We start from the raw sequence: 20,840 nt of genomic DNA on the forward strand, positions 1-20,840 counted from the left end.
CCTTTTTTGTGCATATGATGACAGTACTGGCTTGTACACAGCTTGTCAAGCTCAAATCTCGATTTACTTTTCTCTGAAACAGTGCCAGGAAAGGCCTTTAAGGGTAACCTGGGGGAGAGGGAGAAGGGAAGGGGGGGGAAAAGGGGAGAAAAAAGTTCCCTGTGATTGTAACGTTACTAATCCAGGCACACTGTGAACAGAGCAGTAGATGATCTCTACTGGTATGACCTCATCTTAAAGGTAAGACTTTGCAGGTCAGTTAGTGATTTTCATGAAAGTAGCTCAAGTGCCTCTATACCTGTGCAAAACTACCAGCTTGGTCATTGACTTAAGGACTGTGAATCACTTCAGCACTTAAGGATTGTAAATAACTTATATTTTTTGTTAATTTTTTAGAATATTGTATTTTTAATTTTAAAATTCTTTCATCACTTTCTCTTTTTATAGTTACTGGGTTTCCCTTGAAAACTGGTTGAGTTCCTCTCAGTGCTTTTCCTTAAACAGAGAGAGTCGTCTGCATTAAAAGAGCTGTTACACTTCTCTGCATAAGCCCTCTCTCTGTTGGGCGAAACCTTGAGTCATAGTTAAATAAACTGAAAAGAACACGGTGTTTGAGGCATGTATGCAGAGGACAAATACTTGCCAGTGTGGTCACTACTAGTGTGTCAATGATTTTAAGCACTAGATTTTACAAGAGCAATCATGGACACGTGTGATAAATCCTGTCCCCACTCAAGGATGCAACTTGAAATTCTTAACAGGGTGAACTTTTTTTATCCTGTTAGACTTGGCCCCACCTCTTGTCCACTCAGCCTCACGGTTAATCACTGGAGTAGAGGGAGCTGGTTTTTACCTGACAACCTTCCAGTTAGTCTGTGCGGCATCAACAAAAATTATCTGACATTCACAAACCCTTTTATTTCAACACCTTTTCTTTAAAGCTCATTAGAATAATACTTCTGGCTGAACTGTTGCCCAGCCTTTTAGCAAGGATCTTGTTCTGCTTGTGTTCTTGCTGCACAAATAGGTGAAGATGATGCTTACCAGGACTGAAATTTCCTGAGTCAATGTTATCTCATCATAAACAGCTGCTTCATGCAATTCCTTTCAAAACATATATCAAGCTCCATTTAAAAAACTCAATCTGGTTTTTTTTGTCCCACTCTAAAGGAGGGTTGGTAAAGAACTTACAAGGCTGTGGGATGCTCCTACACACTGGTGTCTATCATCATGGTCTGGGCCACTGTAAAGCTTGTTGATATTAACAGTACTTAGTACATCTTGCTAGTGAAAATTTGTTGCTGTGAATTTTGCTGTGCTGTACACGCAAGCTTTAGTTATACAGCAGAAACCTTGGGCTTATATTGCACAGAGGACAAAGAAGCTACAGTTTTATTTAAAAATGTCAGTTCCTGTAAGTCTATTTATGTGTTTGAGAAGACAGTTATGTATCTGCTTTGGATTTACAGGGGTGAAGTTGAAGCACAGATATGGCAGCTTATCCAGTACTGTACAGCAAGCTAATGTTAGTAGGCATATAATTCAAATTTCTCTGTCATTTTAACTGCTTAAATGTATTTCTTGTTTGCTGCACGCTTCATTTTTGACTTGTGCTGCTTAAAAGTCATGTTTTCAGTATGATTGGTATGTGGAATCTAAAGCCACTGTACAATCTTCATCTGAGTTCCCTGTGTTCCTCAGTTTAGATGCTATTAAGATGGATCTACTCTGAGACCAGTGAAATAACAAGGAATTTAATTTTAATTTAGGAGTGGAATACCAGAACTACCTAAAACAGTCTGATTAGCAAATCAGGATGTTTCAGGCATTCAGTTGTAGATACAGGAACTTGAGTCATTAGAATATTTCATTTGAATCAGGTGTTGGCAAGCACTTACAATCACAACTGACTGCTTGCAGGCATTGGTGTAATGAAGCATGTAGACTAGCAATATTGATAGAAGCTCACGTGGGAGCTTCTGTGTATGCAACTTGAAATAAGAAGGAAATGTCATCTGTGAAACTGCCAGTCTGGTAACATGCAAAATGCTAACTGTTAATAGCCATTAAATTATAATGAAGTTTTTTAACAAAAGTAATGTTCTATTTTCTGTTGCTGGAATCTCCTTGTTGGGCTGATAGTTCCGTGCTCACGGAGAGCACTGAAGCTAGGAAGATATGTAAGAGGAGCCTATGGTACAAATGCCATCAAACAATAACAGTGAGAAGAAATTACTGGGGGTTTTGTCTTAAGTTCACAGACAAGGGAGGTGGCAAAATCATGTGTGAAGTCCTGCAGAACTGCAGCCTCCCACTCCCTGAAAATCCAGTGTGTAGGGTTGAACCTGATGTTAAATTGCTTGAGGGATTACTGGATCACTGGGAGATGGTTAATTATTCATACAGGTGTCAGTTGACTTGGATGCTTGATCTGTATCACATGGTTCATTTTTCAATTTAAGTCCAAGAATTACTACTGGATGCTGGAAAAATAAATGCACCTGCTCAGTTTTTCTTCCTCCCTGTTGAGAATGAGGAGAGGCCCTTGATTCTTTCTTCCTATGCCTTTTTTGTATAAATCTCTTCTGTCTCTGGCTTTTTCCTTTGTAATTTCCAGTCCCCTGCTTGAGAGTTAAGTGAAAACAGTCTGTTCAGCACCTCTCTTGCTGTTTAATCACTTGGGATGATTGTTCAAATGCCATAAAGCAGTGTTTCCCTAGTTCTGTGGAAGCAGTATTTAAGTACTTGAGGGAGAGGTGGCATTCAGTTTTGTCAAACAAGGAGACCTTCCCAGCAATATATACTTCTAGTGTCACGTTAGAAGAAACACATATCTGTCCATTCCTTTGTTTTTTAAAAATTACCATGCAGGAGAAATGTTTTGAGCACATCAATGCTCCTTTCCTAACCATTCCACTACTAAAATATTAAATACATGCTTTATCCAGCAGTAGTGGTGAAGAAATAACACAACTCTTTGGTAGTTTTCCTAGCTTTTGATATCAACACTTTCATTCAAACTGAAGAGTAACATGAATGATCAATCAGATTTAGACAGGCCAAATATATATTCAGTATAGTATTAATTTTCTTGGAGTATCTTATGAATCCTAGGAGACCAAAACAACAGGAGAAATCCATAAATTCCTGTGGGGTTTTTTTTTTTTTTTCAAATGAGGCACTTGAAACAGTAAGAAATTGAGAACCTTGATGGAAAGAAGTAATAGATAATTGTCATTATAATATTAAGAGTATGAACTACAGAGAAAAAATGCAGAAGAGGTATGGGTGAAAAAATAAGATATTTTGCTTAATAAACTAGCTGTGGTAGCAGCAAAGACAGAATTTCCAGTGACACTAATTCCATTTCTAAACAGAAAAAGTAGTATTAAGACTGTTCAACTAAGGTGGCAGCAGCTAAAATGAATCTTAAAGACTTGTTGGGGTGGAGTGGAGATTGCAAGAGTACAGGTTGTGACAATGAAAATTGTGATTACTCCTAAATGGACAGGGAAATGATTGCTTTGAAACAAGAAGAGATTAATCTTTAAGCTTCAGAAATGACTGTTTCATGGAGGAGCTATTCAGGGAGCTTTTAGGAGGAGAAGCAGTTTTTCATTTGGTCTTCAGGTGTGGTTAGGAGGCCTTCAAAATTGGTACACTATGACCGTGGTCAAAATATATGTATACTTTGATTCAGTATCTTTGCAAGTGCAATTAAGAACATTTAGTCCATTACAATAGTGTTTAATCTCAAGGAGATTAATGATGACATTGACAAATTTTTGTGTAAAAACAAAAAGGGAACATGAAACATGGGTATTTTTTAAGGACGCTATGTTAAAGCTCAGAGCAAATGCATAAAGAAGGTTTTAAATGAATAAAGAAGTCTGTGTAGAAGAGACTACTGGAAGACATCCTTCAGAAACTTGAACCTGTATCCACACGAGGAAAATTAGGTATGGACTTAAGTGATGGCAAGTTGAATGTAAAACACTTGAAGGTTTTTGAGGAGAGTCTTGCAAAAAGTGTAAAAACAAATACATTGCTTTCAAATGCAGCACACGTGAGAGCCCTGCAGAAGAATATATGACCGAGAAGTGGCCAAGATGTAAAAGGGCAAAGAAGATAAGGCTATGGCAGAAAAACCTTAGTAAGTGACTTGTGTCTGCTAGAATGGAGCAAAGAGAGGCTTTTTAAGCTGAATTTTTTTCTTTAAGGGAGCCAAGCTGGAGGACATCTCATGCTGAAGTACTGTCCGCGGAGGTGTTGAAACAGACTAATAAAATGAACAGAACATGAGAGTGCCAACTGAGTTAATAGCTGTGCTGTGTAATCTGTTGCTTAAAACTGCCTTAATACCAGAGAAATGGAAGGCAACAAACATGATGAAAAGTCTTAAAAGAGTTTTCTGAGGATCAGCAAGTCTGATTTTCGGTCCTACTAAAATAGTAGAAAGAGCATTAAAGAGCGGGGAGCTGATGGACATATGAGCATATCTGGGTAAGAGTCAGCTTTTGTAGAAGGAAATCTGAAAATTCTTGAAGGAGTTACTGACTATGTGGACAAGCGGTAAGATTGCTTATACCTTATTTGGATTTAAAAACTTTAAACAGAATCTTTCATCAAAAGCTTTTAAAGAAAGTAAATTGATGTGGGGAAAAGAAGGCAAGTCTGTTTCCCATGGCTTAGCCAATTCTTTATTACTAAAGATATGAACTAGTTTTCTTGATGGGGAATTCTGTATTCGGCATAATCGTAAGTGATTTGAAAAAGCAAATGGTAAGGTAACATTTGTTGATGAAACCAAGTTATTCAGGATAAGAAAAAATTACTGCAGAGAGCTGAGGAAATGTTTTACTATAATGAATGATAAAATAGATGAAATGGTAATAAATGCCAGCGTAGTATGCATGGGAGAATTTCACATGTACAATGATGGGCTCCAAAGTTTACTATTATAATTCAGTGAAAAGACATTGGAGTTACTGTGGGTAACCTAGCGCATTTTGTAAGAAGTCAGAAAGGCAAGTGGAAAATCAAAATTTAATAGGAAAGAATTAAAGAAAAAAACAGGAAATGCTGTGCCTCTCCCTGTGTCTTTAAAACTTTATGTGATTTTGGTCATTCCAACAGAAGATGTCCTTCTGTTCAGCAGAGTAAATAGGTGAGGATTTAGCTAGATCAGGATTTGGGGGGCTGGAAAGAAGATGATTTAGGCAGGATGTCGTAAGAGCCTGTGAAATTGTGGATGGCATGGAAGGAGCCAGTAGGGAACATATGTTCACTGTTCCTTGTATTGAAAGAACTACAGGGAAGCAAATGAAATTACCAAGTGACAAGCTCAAAACAAGCACATAGAAGTATTTTTTTGCAATGCATCGTCAAATTTGTGGAGCCTACTACCACAGAACATAGTGGATAGTAAATGGGTTCAGAAGAGGATAAGACAGACCAAAGGAAGAAAAAACTATCGGGTCACCAAGTATGAAGAAACAGTCTCTGTCTCAGGTTTCCTAGAAGCAGAGGGAATATTCTGAGGTTATGTTGTTTGTCTTACACTTGCGGGGAGAACAGTCCTGGAACTATTTCTGTAACTTCATAGTTAATATTTCATAGAACATCTTAAGAACAATTTAATTGAAGTATTTTTCACTTATTTTTAGAAAATACAACCCACCAAGCAACCCTCTGTCATATTTTTGAGTGTTTCATTTGGTTCTGGTTTGAAATTTGCTAAATTAGTTAGAATACCAACGTTAATGTTTTTCAGATTGTTCCCTGTGTCCACAGAGCAAATAATATTTGTCTGAAAGGTAAAAATGTCATTTTATTTCAGCCTTCTTGAAAAAAGCAGGTAAAATAAGGCACCTCACCAGCTTGGCAGTCCTGATGAGCTTGTCTAGAAACCAGCAGTTTCTTCAGTGTACCAGACTCACCCTGATAGGTTCAGGTACTTTCTTGTTGCCTAGCAAAGAATGTGTTGAAGTCAAAGACCTCTTCCTTTTTCTTCCTTGTAGCTATGGTGTGCTGCTTTGGGAACTGCTAACAGGAGAAGTACCATTCCGAGGAATTGATGGTCTTGCAGTAGCATACGGTGTTGCCATGAATAAACTTGCCCTTCCAATCCCTTCCACGTGTCCAGAGCCTTTTGCCAAACTCATGGAAGGTAAGCCAGCTGTGGTGTGATTAGTTTGTGCTGTTTCTAGAGTGCTTTAACTCGAGAATGTTGATTGCCGCCTTGTGCTGGTTTTGGTACCTAAGAGCACAGATTTCTCAAATGGCTTTATTCAATGGAGCTAGGCTTTGGCTGTTAGTGTGCTATGACAGTTACTCTATTGCAAGAACAGTATGTGAAAGAAATTTTCCTGCCATTTTTTATCAGCTGGCTTTATAGGAAAATTGAGGCTATTGCTGTCATCATCTAGCTCCTTGTTTTCTAGTAGTGATGATCACCAACACCAAAACTTCACATATTTTGGTCTAGTTTGTGAAATCTTCAACTTACTTTGAAATTCATAGCTTGAACATCTTGCTAGGCAGTGTCAAGTTGATTTGGAATGAAATTTTATCCCACTGACATTTCAGGGAGGGGCTTTAAATGTGGCTTTGACATTTGAAAACGACCCATGTTATTCAGTCAGAATGATGTGATTTTTCTACTTTGTGTGTGGAGATAGTCCGTGTCCAAGGTGGGCTACATAGAGATGAAAGAAGTATAGGAATTTGTCATCAGAGCTGTTGTAGTTATCAAAAAGAATTCTGTGAGGTACTTGGGTGTACTTATGTGACCTGCCCTGCTCACTATTACAACTACTCGCATAACTCCTGAGCTTCATTTGTTCCTCCCTCTCTCCTTCCTTCCCTGTCTCACAGTAGTACCTTATAGTGTTTTTTTCATTGCCCCTATTCCAAGGATTTTCCGGTGTTTATATGTAATAAGCATTGTTATACCTATCTAGCAGAAAAGGAAAACCAGAGGTAAAGAGAAATCAAACATGTTCTATAGGCTTAGTGAGCAAAGATTGAGTCTGAACACAGAACTGCTATTCTGTGGCCTCTGGTGGTGGTTTTTTGCCCCAAGAAAGGATCTGATTGATGCAAGAAGATGTTTCTGATGGATTTTTCTGCTTTTGGAATACTTGCGCATTTCTCTGGTCTTTTCTGTAGGTTACAGGCTTCAGTGAAGTTAAAGCAGAAAATTTCATGCACTGTTGTGCTAAAAAAGAAATATCCTACTGGACAGTAAACAGCAATAGTGGCAGGTATAGTAGCTTGGAAGCAATGTAAAGCAAGAAACTGCATCTGAAAGAGTTAATGGAATTACCAGCTCAGTGTTGTGCCAGGCAGTTTATGTTGACGTGGTTCCCTAAAACAAGGATCCTGGATTTCTTAAATGTGAAGTGTCTGCTGCTGGTGTTAGAAATAGTGCCCTCTGTCGGGGAAGTCGGGTACAGGCACATGGCCAGCGCTTGAACCCAGCAGTGCAGGGGTGAGCACCCACATGGCTTTGGAACGCTTGGCTTCTCTGTGTGCAGGGGAAGAGGAGAACAAGAAAACAATTACTTGCTGCCCCTTCACTGAAACTATTTTTCAAACGGGCTGTTTCCCATCTCGGGTGAGCTCTTGTTCCCCTAATGCTACTTTTACTTCTGAATTGCTGCCCTGGTGGGCTTCACTGAGACAACAAAGCTGAGCTTCCCCTCTTCACAGAAAAGACTTGTGTGTTACAACTGTCCTCATTAGTGCAAATAATGGCAGATCTAGGCCTGGGAAAATAAAAGCCATGGGCCACCTGCATAGTTATCCTGCTCACTCATTCATGGATTTGGCTGGCTGCAGCATTTTGTTTTACTTCGGGTCATGTTTGCTTTGCCAAGCTTGAAACCTGGGGTAAAGAGGCAGGGATTATGGCACTGACATTCCAGCTCTGTCACCCATTGCTGCTAATTGGTCAGCAGCAGGGGACCTGCAGTGCCCTCTTTAACATCCTCAGTTCTCTGTTTTGGTAAGAGAAGCAATTTGAAACCCATAAACACAAATGTGTTCCAGCTTATGCCTCCTGGAACCTGATCAGATGCTTAAATACCAACATGTTGATACCAGCAGTTTTGAAACCAAAGCTCCCAAATGCAAAATCTCAGTAACACTAATATCAAAGACAAGACCTGCAAAACCAAGCCTCAGCAGCTGCATAGATTTGTCAGGTGTTATTTATTTTTAATTATAGCTGCTTCTTGGTATATTGCAATCCACAAAAATGATGAATTACTGTCTTTCAGGACATCACCACAAATTTTTTTAAGAATGTTTGGTTTTCTCCAACTGTAAGGTCTAGGAAACTTTAGGCCTTTTTGTAACTCTTGCCTTGTGCTGCAGTAATGTGTGTCTTAAATCCAGTGACCATTTACAGCAATGATAGTATGAGCATATTGAGAGAGACCCATGCGTTAGTTTCTTCCATTCATGGCCAAAAGCTGTATTCTGTAGAAATATACTTGAATGTTTTGCTTTTCTGTTTGGTGCTTCTCATATTTTGGCATGCAGGAGTCTTGAAGTACTAAAGAGAATAAGGTTACTTGTTGAACAAGAACCTGTGTAAGTGCCAGTACAGGACAAAGTAGATTGAGAAAGTGATGTTTTCTGCAGGAGTAGAAATAAGGGGGAAGTAAGAAGGAGGACTGAATAAGTAAGAATTTCCTGTTCAAAAGTGTTAAGTCAAACATTTAATGGCTTTTAAAAAACATGTTCTTAATGATTTTGCACCCTGAGATGTTACTTCATACCATTTCCTATTTTTCTTTTCTATGTTCAATTCCCATCACTGTAAAGGGAGTACCTTTCTATATTATTGCTAGTTGAGTTGCCTCATGGTAAGATGGGTACCTTAAATTCTGCATTTTTAGAGCTCTGTAATTGGGTAAGTCATTGCATTAGATTGTAAATGAAAAAATTGTTTATTTGTCATTTCTCTTAAAAGCAAAAGAAAAAAGCCTGATCAAACAATTTTCTCTGAAATATTAAAAAAGAACACTTTAAAATTCAAAATGCACAATTTGATTGAGTCATTAGCTACTCTAATCTCCTATTTTCACTCAAGTTATGCCCAGTCTGCTTTTCAGGAAAGTTTTCCAGTTTTGTGGAAGAGTTTCATAATGACTCAGCTTAGTATTAGAGTTTGGCATTAGAAAGAATTCTGATAGATATCCTTCTGCAGTGTAATTGTGATAAAAGAGCTGTTTGCAAGAGTCTTGCATAGGATCTCCACTCTTGTGAGCACATAACAACTAAAAGCAAAATATTTAAGGAAGTTAGTTATGATTTTTTAATATATGCTTGAAAATGTAACTTCCTGTAAAATTAATAAACCTTTATTTTACTTGGCATATTATTGGAATAGAACCTAGAGACCAGGTAGTTCAAGATCTTAAGCAATGTTGGATACTATGAAAGCATGAATTCCATACTTACGATCAGACAATTGTCTGTGCAAGTGGAAAATGGGAAAGATGGGTAACACAGTGTGCATGCCACTCTTAGCCACTGGGGATCAGTAAAGTACTATTCATCCTCTCAAACCTCCATACTAAGAGATATTTAACACTTGCTTGTCTTTGTCCTATTCTAGATTGTTGGAACCCTGACCCACACTCACGACCTTCCTTTGCCAGTATCCTAGGCCATCTCACTGCCATAGAAGAGTCTGGTTTCTTTGAAATGCCCAAAGATTCCTTCCACTCCCTGCAGGAAGACTGGAAACAAGAGATCCAAGAGATGTTTGATCAGCTCAGAGCCAAAGAAAAGGTAGGTAGAGAAAAACACTCCATTCTTGTGCTCTCTGGATTATAATTTCCCCATTTCACAATTCAAACAGAAATTGTTGTGTAGTGCATCCCAGAGTTAATTTTGCATGTGCTTTACTGGAGCTTATAATAAGTCCCTGAATCAGTGGCAGGTTATGATGCACAGAGGGACAGAATCATGAGCAACGTAAATATCTGCATCCTGGGCTGCTACTCTCTAATATTGTAATGACTTCCACTATACACTGTGCAAACTGCTACGATGAGTTATCTTCATTGTTTGATGCGTCTGATAACTATTTCACTGTTAGCATCTTAACTGAGAAGCCAAATGATAACTGTTAACAGTGAAAATAGGAGGGGTAGTTTCGGTATATATGCTCTAGCAAACATTGCAGCCTTGCTTCTGTCAGGTTTGTGTTTTTCGGGTTTTGAGCACAGCCAAAGTGGATAGACTATAATAAGCATGAGTGCTACCGGGGGAATCATCCAGTAACTATTATAATTGAAGTCTATCTGGATAAGTAGCAGGGAACAAAAGTGCTAGCAGGAATAAAAGGAATTGTGACCATCAGCTTCAAAGAGTAGAAGTGAAAAAGCTGATGTTTTCTTCAAGCATACTTGCAGAAAGCACAGCTTGCTGCATCTGTGTTAAGTTCCTTACTGAGACGGTCTTTGCAGCTGTTGGTATGAAATACTGCAGTGGAATCACTAAAGGAATAATATTTTTCCAAGTTCACAGTCTCTTGCCTAAAAATGAAGTCTTAATAAGCAGCCAACTTGATTCGGGCTTAGCAGTTGGGGTTAGAAGGCAGAGAGAAAGAAAAGGAAACTTTGGGGCAGGGGAGAGAAGGCCCACAACAATACTTTTCTATTTACATATTATAGTAGCTTTTGGGGAAAATACAGTAGCTGATAGGCATTTCCCAGCTGCTGTTGTCCTGTGGTGTAACTGTGTTGGAACAGTTTCTGAAAACCAGAAACTTCAACAAACAGAAGACCAAACAGTAGTAGCTAGACTGTCCTCAGGTTTTGAGTACTGTATTCCTCTGTAGCAATGGGGAAAGAGGATTTTACGTCCTATTTATCTCATGAGTAAAATGTACCAAACCTCTGTGGTGATGGGACAGGTAACAATGATGTTATTAAAAAAAATTAAAAATCTACGCTAAAATTTCTCTGACAATCTGAAGTTTAACTTGAATTTTTCAGTTTTTACCTTCTGCAGTGGAATTAGCCAGCTGGAGATAATTATTCTGAGTGCTGAATTCTTTTGTCCTTGTGGTGAGAGTAGTACAGTGAGAAGACATTTTGAGATCTCAAAGACAATTTCAGTTGATTCATTTTGTCAACAAGAGAAAGATTGAAAAGCTTGCCATATGCATCTTTCTGCCTAAGAAGCAGCCATGCTTGGTGGAAAATTATGAGAATGACCTCCTGATGACGTTTTCTTAATTAATTTTTTATGTTAGAACTGTGGTCTTTAGCTATTTGATGATGCATGAGACGACAAGGTTATTTTTAAACAGTTTACGTCAATAGTGAAGTTAACATGGTACTTACTGAAGAGGAAAGCAAAGATTAGTTCTTTTCAATGTTATGAATAAATCTTCCGAAATGGGTTCCCGTATGCATGGTGCTCTCAAATGGCTTTTGTGAACGTGTTTATGTCAGATATCCAGCATATTTTTTCATGACACTGAATTTAGGTTTCAGTGACTTTTCATAGAATCACAGAATGGTTGAAGTTGAAGGGACCTCTGGAGGTTCAGTGGTCTAACTCCCCTACCCAAGCAGGGCCATCTAAAACCAGTTGCCCAGGACCATGTCCAGCTGGCTTTTGAATATCTCCAAGGACGTCACAACCTCTTTGGCACCCTGTGCCAGTGCTCAGTAATGCTCACAGTAAAAAAGTGTTGGGGGAATCTCCTGTGTTTCAGTGTGTGCCCATTGCCTCTTGTTCTGTCACTGAGCACTGCTGAAAAGAGCCTGGCTTTATTTTCTTTGCACCCTTCCTTCAGGTTTTAATCTGAACACAGATTCCAAGTGTGGCCGCACAAGTGCTGATGTCCAAATTTTAGTACTGATATGAAGGGCCTTGAATGGCAAGCATAGAAGTTCTTGAAGATTGTTTTAGGTTTTTGGCTTTCAGCTGAGCCTTTAAACAGCGGTGCTAATAGTGCTGTGAACACAAGCTATTGCTGCTGTACCTTCAGAATAGGTCATGTTAGTCTTAACCCCCAGGTCACAAGGTAGCTTTTCATTTCTCCTTTCTTATCTCCCCACAGGAGCTGCGCACATGGGAAGAAGAGCTGACTCGTGCTGCTGTTGAACAGAAGAACCACGAGGAGTTGCTGCGAAGGCGGGAACAGGAGCTGGCAGAACGTGAGATAGACATCTTGGAAAGGGAACTCAACATCATCATCCACCAGCTGTGTCAGGAGAAGCCTCGGGTGAAGAAACGCATGGGGAAGTTTAAGAGGAGTAGGCTCAAGTTAAAAGATGGCAATCATATCAGCCTGCCTTCAGGTTGGTGACAAGTTAGGCTCTGTTGGGTGAAATGGGAGGAACAGGTGAACCTGTAGCTCTGGTAGTTGCTTTCTACGGATGCTTACGCATTAGGAAGTACTGGATGTACTTTGGGAAAAAGATGCCTCTTTGGGATCAAGAAACTAAATTTGATGCTCTTGTGGCTAGCATTCCCCAAAGTTCCAAGCAGAAAGGCCAGAAATAAATTTGAGATGTTATATGTCTTAGTCAGTGGCTGTATATTGTTCACGCTAAAAATGCTGGTGTTGCGGTTTAACATGTTAATACTCAAAATGATAAGTTTAATAGAGGATGAACATAAAAAATCATGGAGGTTCTCTTTCTGGAAATATTTTACATAATGTTGCAACAGAAACCATAATCTGGATTTCTTGGTGCAGGAATCTAAAAATTACCAAAAATACCTTGATAGCTGTGAGACTACAGCCCTATATTGCCAGTTCACATGTGAACTCATATTAACACACAAGTGACCTCTAATACCACCCTTCTGGAAGAAATGTTAAATATTGGTGAGGTGTCAGGGAATTCACTCTTAAGAGTGAAGATGGTGATTTTCAGAAGTACTGAATCCTTGGCATTTCTGCTGTAGACTCTGTATAAAGATTCAAATTTGTAAAAGAACAAAAGGGTGGGTTTTGTAAGGCTTACCATTGCCTCAAGGATGATGGTTTACACTATATTCTTTGTTCTCTGAAAGAGATTGGCTGTTTGAAGAGCAATGATGATAAAATGTGCTTGTTAACTACGCCTGGCTTTAGGTCTGTAAACACTTGGTGGCTTTGCTTAGCTTAAACCGAGAGATAAGGTGAAAGGAATTCATACAGGGATATACTTTGACATAAATGTCAGTCAACACATGGGGATCTATGTGTGTATGTGTAATTCACACATACATAGAAAGATATATTTGTATTATGGGTTTTTTCTTATATTAAAAGAAGAATTTTAACTATGTCTTTCTGCTTTTGTTTTGATTTTTTTTCGCTTTTGGTAAACAGATTTCCAGCATAAATTCACTGTGCAGGCTTCTCCAACAATGGATAAAAGGAAGAGTTTGATCAGTAGCTGCTCCAGCCCTCCTGCAAGTCCTACGATTATTCCCAGGCTCAGGGCCATACAGTGTAAGGAGCTCAATGTAGTACTGAATTTGGGAAACGTGCGGTCTGTGTGTGGTAAGATGCCAAGATTCCCTATGTAGGACAGGACTGTAAAAAAAGTGTTGTGTAAAAAAAAAGTGGAGTGTGTTGGTGATGGGGAGAGTGTCACCTTCTTTGGAGTTCAAACCTTACTTACCCAAGTTCTTGAAATACTGCTGTTTGATTGTATAGAAAATACATTCCTTAGGTGTACAGGTTGATTTTTAAAAACACTAATTTACAGAATATATCTGTGAAACATTATTGAAGTGGATTAAGTTACTGTTGGAAGGAAAGAAAAACACAGGCACTTGTCATGAAAATAGCATTCCCATAATAAAACAGAATTAGGAAGACAAGCATGTATTAGAAGTATGAAAGGGATGTTAATTAATGTGTAGTGTTTGTATTAGATATCATGACATTTGTGCATCTGGTATCAAACTGGGGGTTTTAAAGAGAAACCGGTGAATGGAATAAAGCTGTAAAGCCTACCTATCCTAAATTTGAAGGCATCTGGTGGTTAGATCTGTGTTGATAAATGGTCAGAATTATGGGAAAGAAGCCTGAATGGATGTTTTCATTTGCTATTCCTGCTCTGGCCTGTATTTTATTCTTTATGTTGCTGTGGAACAGATTCTTCAATTTATGTATCCGTTTTTTCTTTCCCATTTCCCGCTGTTCTTCCGACTTGTGAAGTGACTCCTGCTGAAAGCAGTAAAACATGGGGACGAAGCTCAGTCCTTCCAAAGGAGGAAGGAGAGGAAGAAGAGAAGAGGGGTCAGAAGAAAAAGGGGCGCACTTGGGGACCGAGCTCACTTTGTCACAAGGAGCTAGGTGCAGGAGAAGATGGGTAAGAGAGGGCCTGGAACCAGACTAGTTTCCAGGTTCTAAAACTGGTTATGAACTGGCTCACAGGAGATTTGCCTATTCTCTTGCAAACACTTTTCTGCTTCCAAACTTACTTGCTGTACCAAAGATGTTAGAAATTCAGAACAGATTACAAAACTGCATTGCCGTCAGTCCCTTGCTAGAGGCTCAGCACTGATTGATGCTTTCACTGGCTGCTATTACCTTGTTACTTGTATTTATTTGTAAGCAGTAGAACTTCTTCACTGTGAAAACTGTTTCTTTAGTAGCTTTTATTTATTTTCAGGCTCAACTTTCTGTAGTTTCCTATCATATCTGAAATGACTTCTCTTTTACAATTCTCAGCGATGCTTTCTCTGTCTTAAATGCTATTATTTAAAAAGTACCTGGTAGAGCCAGGCAAATATCTTCTCTTCAGGCTTTTGAAAAAGACATGTACCTTGAGCTAATACATCCTGAAAGTGATTTTTGCAGAGATACAGGTTGTAGCTCTATTTCTATAGTTTCTAGTTCTGTGGCTTCTGGGTTTGTTTTTGTGTGTGTGTGTGAATCATTTATACCAGGATCCCAATGGGTCATTGCTGAAAAGCTGCTTTAAAAATAGGAGTATTTTGATCTTCTAAGAGGCTTGAATGCCTTGTGATTTTTAGTGGAGTTTGAAGCTTTTTCCCCTGCTAAATACATAGTTTGACTCTTGCTATATTTTGTAGCAGGGAAAATAACTGGTTATAATTTATCTTTAATATTATGTACTCAAGTGTGAAACTCCTGGAAAATAGGCGTTCACATAATGCATCACAATTGCAGTCCTCTGCAAGAGGGCCTGAATCTAAGTGTTGTGATGCCATTAATGTAGGTTCTCCCTCAAAGGTACTCTTGACGTGTGAACCGGGCAATGTGAAGGAGGCTTCTTTGCTGCTTACACTTTACCTATTCTAAACTAAACCACTTTACAATCATTAATTATTTGAAAGGGCAGGAGATCATTGAAGCTGCTAGAAAAACACTTCCACCTTGAAATCATGTTCTTAGAATTCTGGGAATAAAGCTCTTGCTGTACAGTCTGAAGCACTGAATTGCTTTTGGGCATAGACAGCTGGAAAAGAGTTGATTGCTAACACTGGATTCTCTTAAAACTACTCTGTTCTTGCTACAACTGAGATGTTCTGTAGTATTCATCACCTTTTCCAGGAATGCTCAATACAACTACGGCATTTTGCAGAGTATCTGAAACATGATAGTGTTGCTGAGGGAGCAGTATGGTTAATACACAGTGAACTGCAGCTTCTTGCTGAGATCATGCCGGACTGCGGACTTTGATTTAAAGGGAGCGGAGTTGCAGTAAGCATTAGTGACTGAAAAGATAGAGTTCTTGCTATTTTTAGTATTTTTTTTTAATTCTAATTTTGTAGAGTAGGGGGGTAAAAATTGGGGTAAAGTGAAGAGCTAAACTTAAGGTAGAAAAGTCCAGTTCAAGTCTTATCCATGACACTCTTCTGGTAGCAGTAGTGCTGCTATTCCAGCTGCTTGCATGTGTCTGATCAATGGAACTTGAGTCTATTTTTTTTTTTTTTTTGACACTTTCCATGTGTTCTCCACAGGATGTAATTCCAAATTTATACAAAAATTACATTGTAGGAATTGCAGTGAAATTCTCTAACACAAGTAAACTGACCTATAATTAACATCAGGTAAAGGCAGTCATGAAAAGATTATACGGTGATTATTTACCCTTTGGCATTTACCTTTGAGCACACCGAATATGCACAGCAGCAGGAGGTTGCTGTGCTGAGTTGCAGAGAATGGATGAAGCTTTATGTTGGACTAATGTTGTGACAGTGCAGTAGTGATCTTATGGTGTATTCTCAAGGATATATGGTGAAGTCTTAATTGTCTTTAAACTTGGCATTGATTAGTCTCAAACTGTGACTTATGGCATGGATGATCTTTACCCTGTTTAAGTTTCCTGCTGGTGTTACTGATTTTACAGAGGGTGACACTGGATGTTGGGTGTAGTCATAGTCCTTTCACAGTTTTAAAATCTTGCAAGCTAAACAGGGGTGAGCCTGGGAACAGGCACTTACTATTCATAATGGTATTGTATTCATGCCTCAACATGGTGTTACAGAATGGTATTAAGATGCTAGAGATGCCATTTTAGAGTTGTAGGGAAGTTTTTTGCAATTTGCTGAGCAAATAAGCATTGTCACCTTGTCACTCCTAAAGAGAGGTGCTTTTGATCTCCGTTGCCTTTTTCTACTGGGAAAAGTAACTCAATACAACAGACAGAGTAATAACCTTCCTGTTATTAAATTTGAATAAATTACAGGTAAGAAGTCTTTAGGTTCCTGAGTTGTCTTGCTGGTGACTGAACTAGGTAGTTTTGCTGGTAGTGCTTGCAAATCATTTGAGTTGCTCTTTCTTTGGAGCAGTAACAGAGAATACTGCTGTAGTAGGAATGTACTCTTAAGTCAGCATGTTTGAATTGTTTTCAAATGCACACTACTATAGAAGATGTGCAGCTATCCTCTGGACAGGTTGTAATCTAGAGGGGAGAGAGAGGAGGAGTGCAAAATAAAAGGGAAAGATGAAGATTTTTACAACCTTGAGGCAAATGTAGCAGACCTTGAATTTATTCTGGTAGCCATTTATCTTTCCAGATTGAGCTGCACTTTGTCAGTAACAGCAAATCTTCAGTCTGGTTTTTGCAAGGGAAGATTGCTTTGAGAAGGCATAAGGAAACAAGCTAAGTTGATGTTTCCTGCTGTACATTAAAGGGCAATTCCCAAGACCCTTTAGATAGCCCTCACGTTAAAATGAAGATTATTGCTGCCTATCACTTACAGCTTTGCTGTCTCTGCATACAGAGAACAGAGTATGTGTTTTCCCAGCTCCATGGAAATCTCCTCTTCCTCAGTAGTTGTCTACCTGTATTGTAGGAGCTTTGACATTGCTTTTGGAGGTGATCACACTGCTAACATGGTTCGTTTTCACTCGCCATCTTTCTCTTAATATGCTGCTCTATTTATAGCATTTATCCTAACTATGCATGTTGTACACACGGGTGATGTAGATACAACATATATTATTTGGTGGGTTGTGTTACATAGCATAGTCTAGTATGGAGGGAGAAAATCAGAACAGACCCACACACTGAATTGCATCTCTGTTGTAAAACCATGTGGCCATGTGGTTGTCTGTCTTGACAAGTAGCATTCAGCGCTATGCTGTCTGGATTCAAGTTCATAGCAGGGTACTACGTGTGCCAGAATCATCAGCGGGGGGAAAATGATGGACTTCCCAGACAGCTGAGAGCTGCAGAGGACGTTTCCAGTGTAACACCTATAGCACCGTCATCGACCAGCTGAACATGTGCTGAATCAAGTTTAGACCCTGCTATAGCAACATAGTTTTCTGACAAGAAGGGCATCCCACTTAGGTAGAGAATAGAAGAAAAATACATACCATGGCAAAAGAACCCTGGTATAATTAAAAACTTTGGAATCCTGCAATGGAAGCCATCTTACAAATGCAGAGTGATTCTGGTGGAAAATAAGAATCATGAGAGAGAACTTCTGTATGCTCATACCCTTCTTTCTCTGTAAGGAAAGGATTCTAGTGAATTATGTGTCTTACCAAAGAGCAGTTCAAGTTAGTAACAGAGCTGGAAGATGTCTCATCTCCTAAGTTTTGTGTTCTCTCAATAACAAGTCAATGGTCTTGTGTTCCCAGTTGAGATTGTTCAGCCTATCCACAGATCTTTTTACTCCGTTCATTCAATTTTTGTCTAACGTAAGTGTATGTTAGCTTTTCACTGACACTGTTTCATGTTGGAGTTTGGAGAAAGGCACCAGACATCTCCCAGTTCAGATTATACTGATAACTGAACAATAAAACTTTGCTGAGTGTTGATATGTCAAAGTTGTGCTGCTTCCTAAAGTTGTTTATGATGTGAAAATACTGCAGGGAACAGATACGATGATGGTGTAATAAATACCTATGAATAGGGACTACTAATAATAAGCTCAGTTGCCTAGTGACATACCTTTAACTGCAGGTGACATTGAAGTAGGAATTTGGTTTGGGGTTTTTTACTTGTTTGTTTTTGAGGGTTTTGGGTGGTTTTTTTGTCTATAAGTAAAAGAAACAGTGACACAATTCACCTGTTTTTGCATAGTCCAGAACTTGTGCTTTTAACTCTCTCTACTTCAATGCAGTGTTTTCTTTAGAGGAGTAATATTGAGGTTTATAATACAGAGGCATGACTTTGCTGTTACAGTGTCTTTAGCATATTAGTGTCCTAATGAGTGATCTTTAACTTTCATTTGTATTTCATATGGAAATGGTTTTTGGAGGTATTTTCCCCCTCTTCCTTCTGAGCACTTACCTGCCTTGTTTTAAAAAGAAAAATGTTTCATCTGATTTTTTTGTAGTGGTGCTTCCTATTATTCTGCATTCATAGCTGTTGGTTATCAGCAGAGGTCTTTTCATTGGCATGGTGTAACAAACAAGGGAGGGACTTGTGACTTTTTTTGTATTTTAAGGTGCTGTAAAGATGTTGCAAAATGTCTCACTATGGGAGGACTTCAGATCTATGTAATTAAGATGGACACATGCACACCCTGAGTAAAGCAACAGAGAATATAGAAGCGGGGAATGAAAATTGGTTGTGAGCATAGTACATTTTCTCCCATCTTTCTACTATTTCAGTCTGAAAGCTCTGGTAGAAGGATACAAACAGTGGTCATCCAGTGCACCAAACCTTGGGAAGATCCAGAGAACTGCACCTGCTTTTCCAGGATTCACCAGCTTAGCAGAGATGGGTAAAGGAATTCTCTGGACTTTGTATTCTCATCCCCACTTTCATTTGCATTTGAATGAACCTCTCCTTTCCTGACCTTCGCCTGGTACCTTTCAGCAATGTTTTCATTTTGGTGCTATCCATTTTTCTTTTATTCTTTGAAGTAACTACTTTCTACTTCTGGATTTTCTTTTTGTTCACCTCTCTGCTTGTGCCTCTTATCTGTCAAACTAGCAGGTTGCTCTTAATTCCCCTCTAGCTCCATGCTACTTCTCAGCTCCTTTCCTGTTAATGATATTTAGATATGCAGCATGGTTACACCTTCACTTGCAAGGAGAGAACCTTATAATTTCCTACCTCTTGCTCCTCACTCTCAAACATATAAATTTACTCTAGAAGTAAATGAGTTGTAGATGGCTTCTGAAATGCTGTTCTGCAAGTGATCCCAAATAGATTAATGTGTCACTAATTCCTTCCACTTTGATAGTGTTTCCGGTTACTTGTCCCAGCCTATCTGCTTTGGAGACAATAACCTGTGAGTATTTGACAGTTGGTGAATGATGCTTGCGATAAGGACAGTTGCGTCTTCTGAGGAGAAGCTTATTTTCATGTGTACTTGTAAGAGAGTGAAATTTGCTGGTGAAAGTATTACATCCATGCAAAGTCTGTTTTCATTTGCTTTCCAGATGATGAAGACAGTGAATGTCTTAATGGGGAGGGCAAAGTGCACCCTTCACCTGGGCACAATCAGTCGTACCTCTGCATCCCCTTTCAGAAGAATGATGACTGGGATGGTCCTTCTAGTGATGCCAATGAGGAGTCCACCCCTGTGAACTCTGCTACTAGTACCCCACAGCTGACACCCACCAACAGCCTCAAACGTAGTGGCTCCCACCACAAACGATGTGAGGTTGCATTGCTTGGCTGTGGAGCTGTGCTAGCTGCTGCAGGCCTGGGGTTTGACCTGTTAGAAGCTGGGAAGTGTCAGCTGCTGATTGAGGAGGAGCCAGAGGCACCCAAGGAAGAGAAGAAGAAGCGTGACAGCATTTTCCAGCGAGCTGGACGCCCACGCAGGAGCACTAGTCCACCTTCACGAAAGATCTTCAAGAAGGAGGATCCCATGTTGTTGCTAGGCGAACCATCCACATCCCTCACCCTTCTTTCCCTGTCTTCCATTTCCGAATGTAATTCCACCCGGTCCCTGCTGCGCTCAGACAGTGATGAGATTGTGGTGTATGAAATGCCTGTCAGCCCAGTGACAGTCAAGGCTCCCTTGCCAGCCATTACCAACCCACTAGTCAATGTCCAGATTGAGAGGTTCAAACAAGACCCCAACCAGTCCCTGACTCCCACACATGTGACGGTCTCTTCCCACACCCAGCAAAGCGGGCACAGGCGCACACCTTCTGATGGGGCCATCAAAGGGAGTGGACTAGTTGTCAATGGGTGCCCAACCAGTGGATGCCCTTCCAGTAGCTGTTTAACTGGAGCACTGGGAGCAGGTAGGTTTTCAGCCATCTTCCTTTTCCTCTTCAGAATAAAGACCCAAACAGTATAATTACTTGTTAGGAGGTAAGCATGTTGCTTATACAGCATCCATTGTGACAGCCAGCCCACAAGAAGAGCTTATGGATGCTGTCTTACATGAATAATGAACAGAATAATGCAGTAATGGCC

The 20,840-nt window shown here is 39.5% G+C and overlaps 1 protein-coding gene across 3 annotated transcripts in view; it reads left to right on the forward strand.

Annotated features, from left to right (window-relative positions):
* The window catches only part of MAP3K9 (mitogen-activated protein kinase kinase kinase 9), a 62,525-nt gene that overhangs the window by 29,829 nt on the left and 11,856 nt on the right, over window positions 1–20,840 (forward strand). For all 3 annotated transcript variants that reach the window (XM_037394268.1, XM_037394269.1, XM_037394270.1), the window contains 7 exons: window positions 6,021–6,169; window positions 9,629–9,804; window positions 12,092–12,332; window positions 13,355–13,477; window positions 14,192–14,345; window positions 19,073–19,185; window positions 19,850–20,665. In XM_037394268.1, coding sequence (XP_037250165.1) covers window positions 6,021–6,169; window positions 9,629–9,804; window positions 12,092–12,332; window positions 13,355–13,477; window positions 14,192–14,345; window positions 19,073–19,185; window positions 19,850–20,665 — 1,772 coding nt within the window. The remainder of the gene's footprint in view (window positions 1–6,020; window positions 6,170–9,628; window positions 9,805–12,091; window positions 12,333–13,354; window positions 13,478–14,191; window positions 14,346–19,072; window positions 19,186–19,849; window positions 20,666–20,840) is intronic.

Source organism: Falco rusticolus, chromosome 7, assembly GCF_015220075.1.
Source record: "Falco rusticolus isolate bFalRus1 chromosome 7, bFalRus1.pri, whole genome shotgun sequence".
Classification (NCBI taxonomy): Eukaryota; Metazoa; Chordata; class Aves; order Falconiformes; family Falconidae; genus Falco; species Falco rusticolus.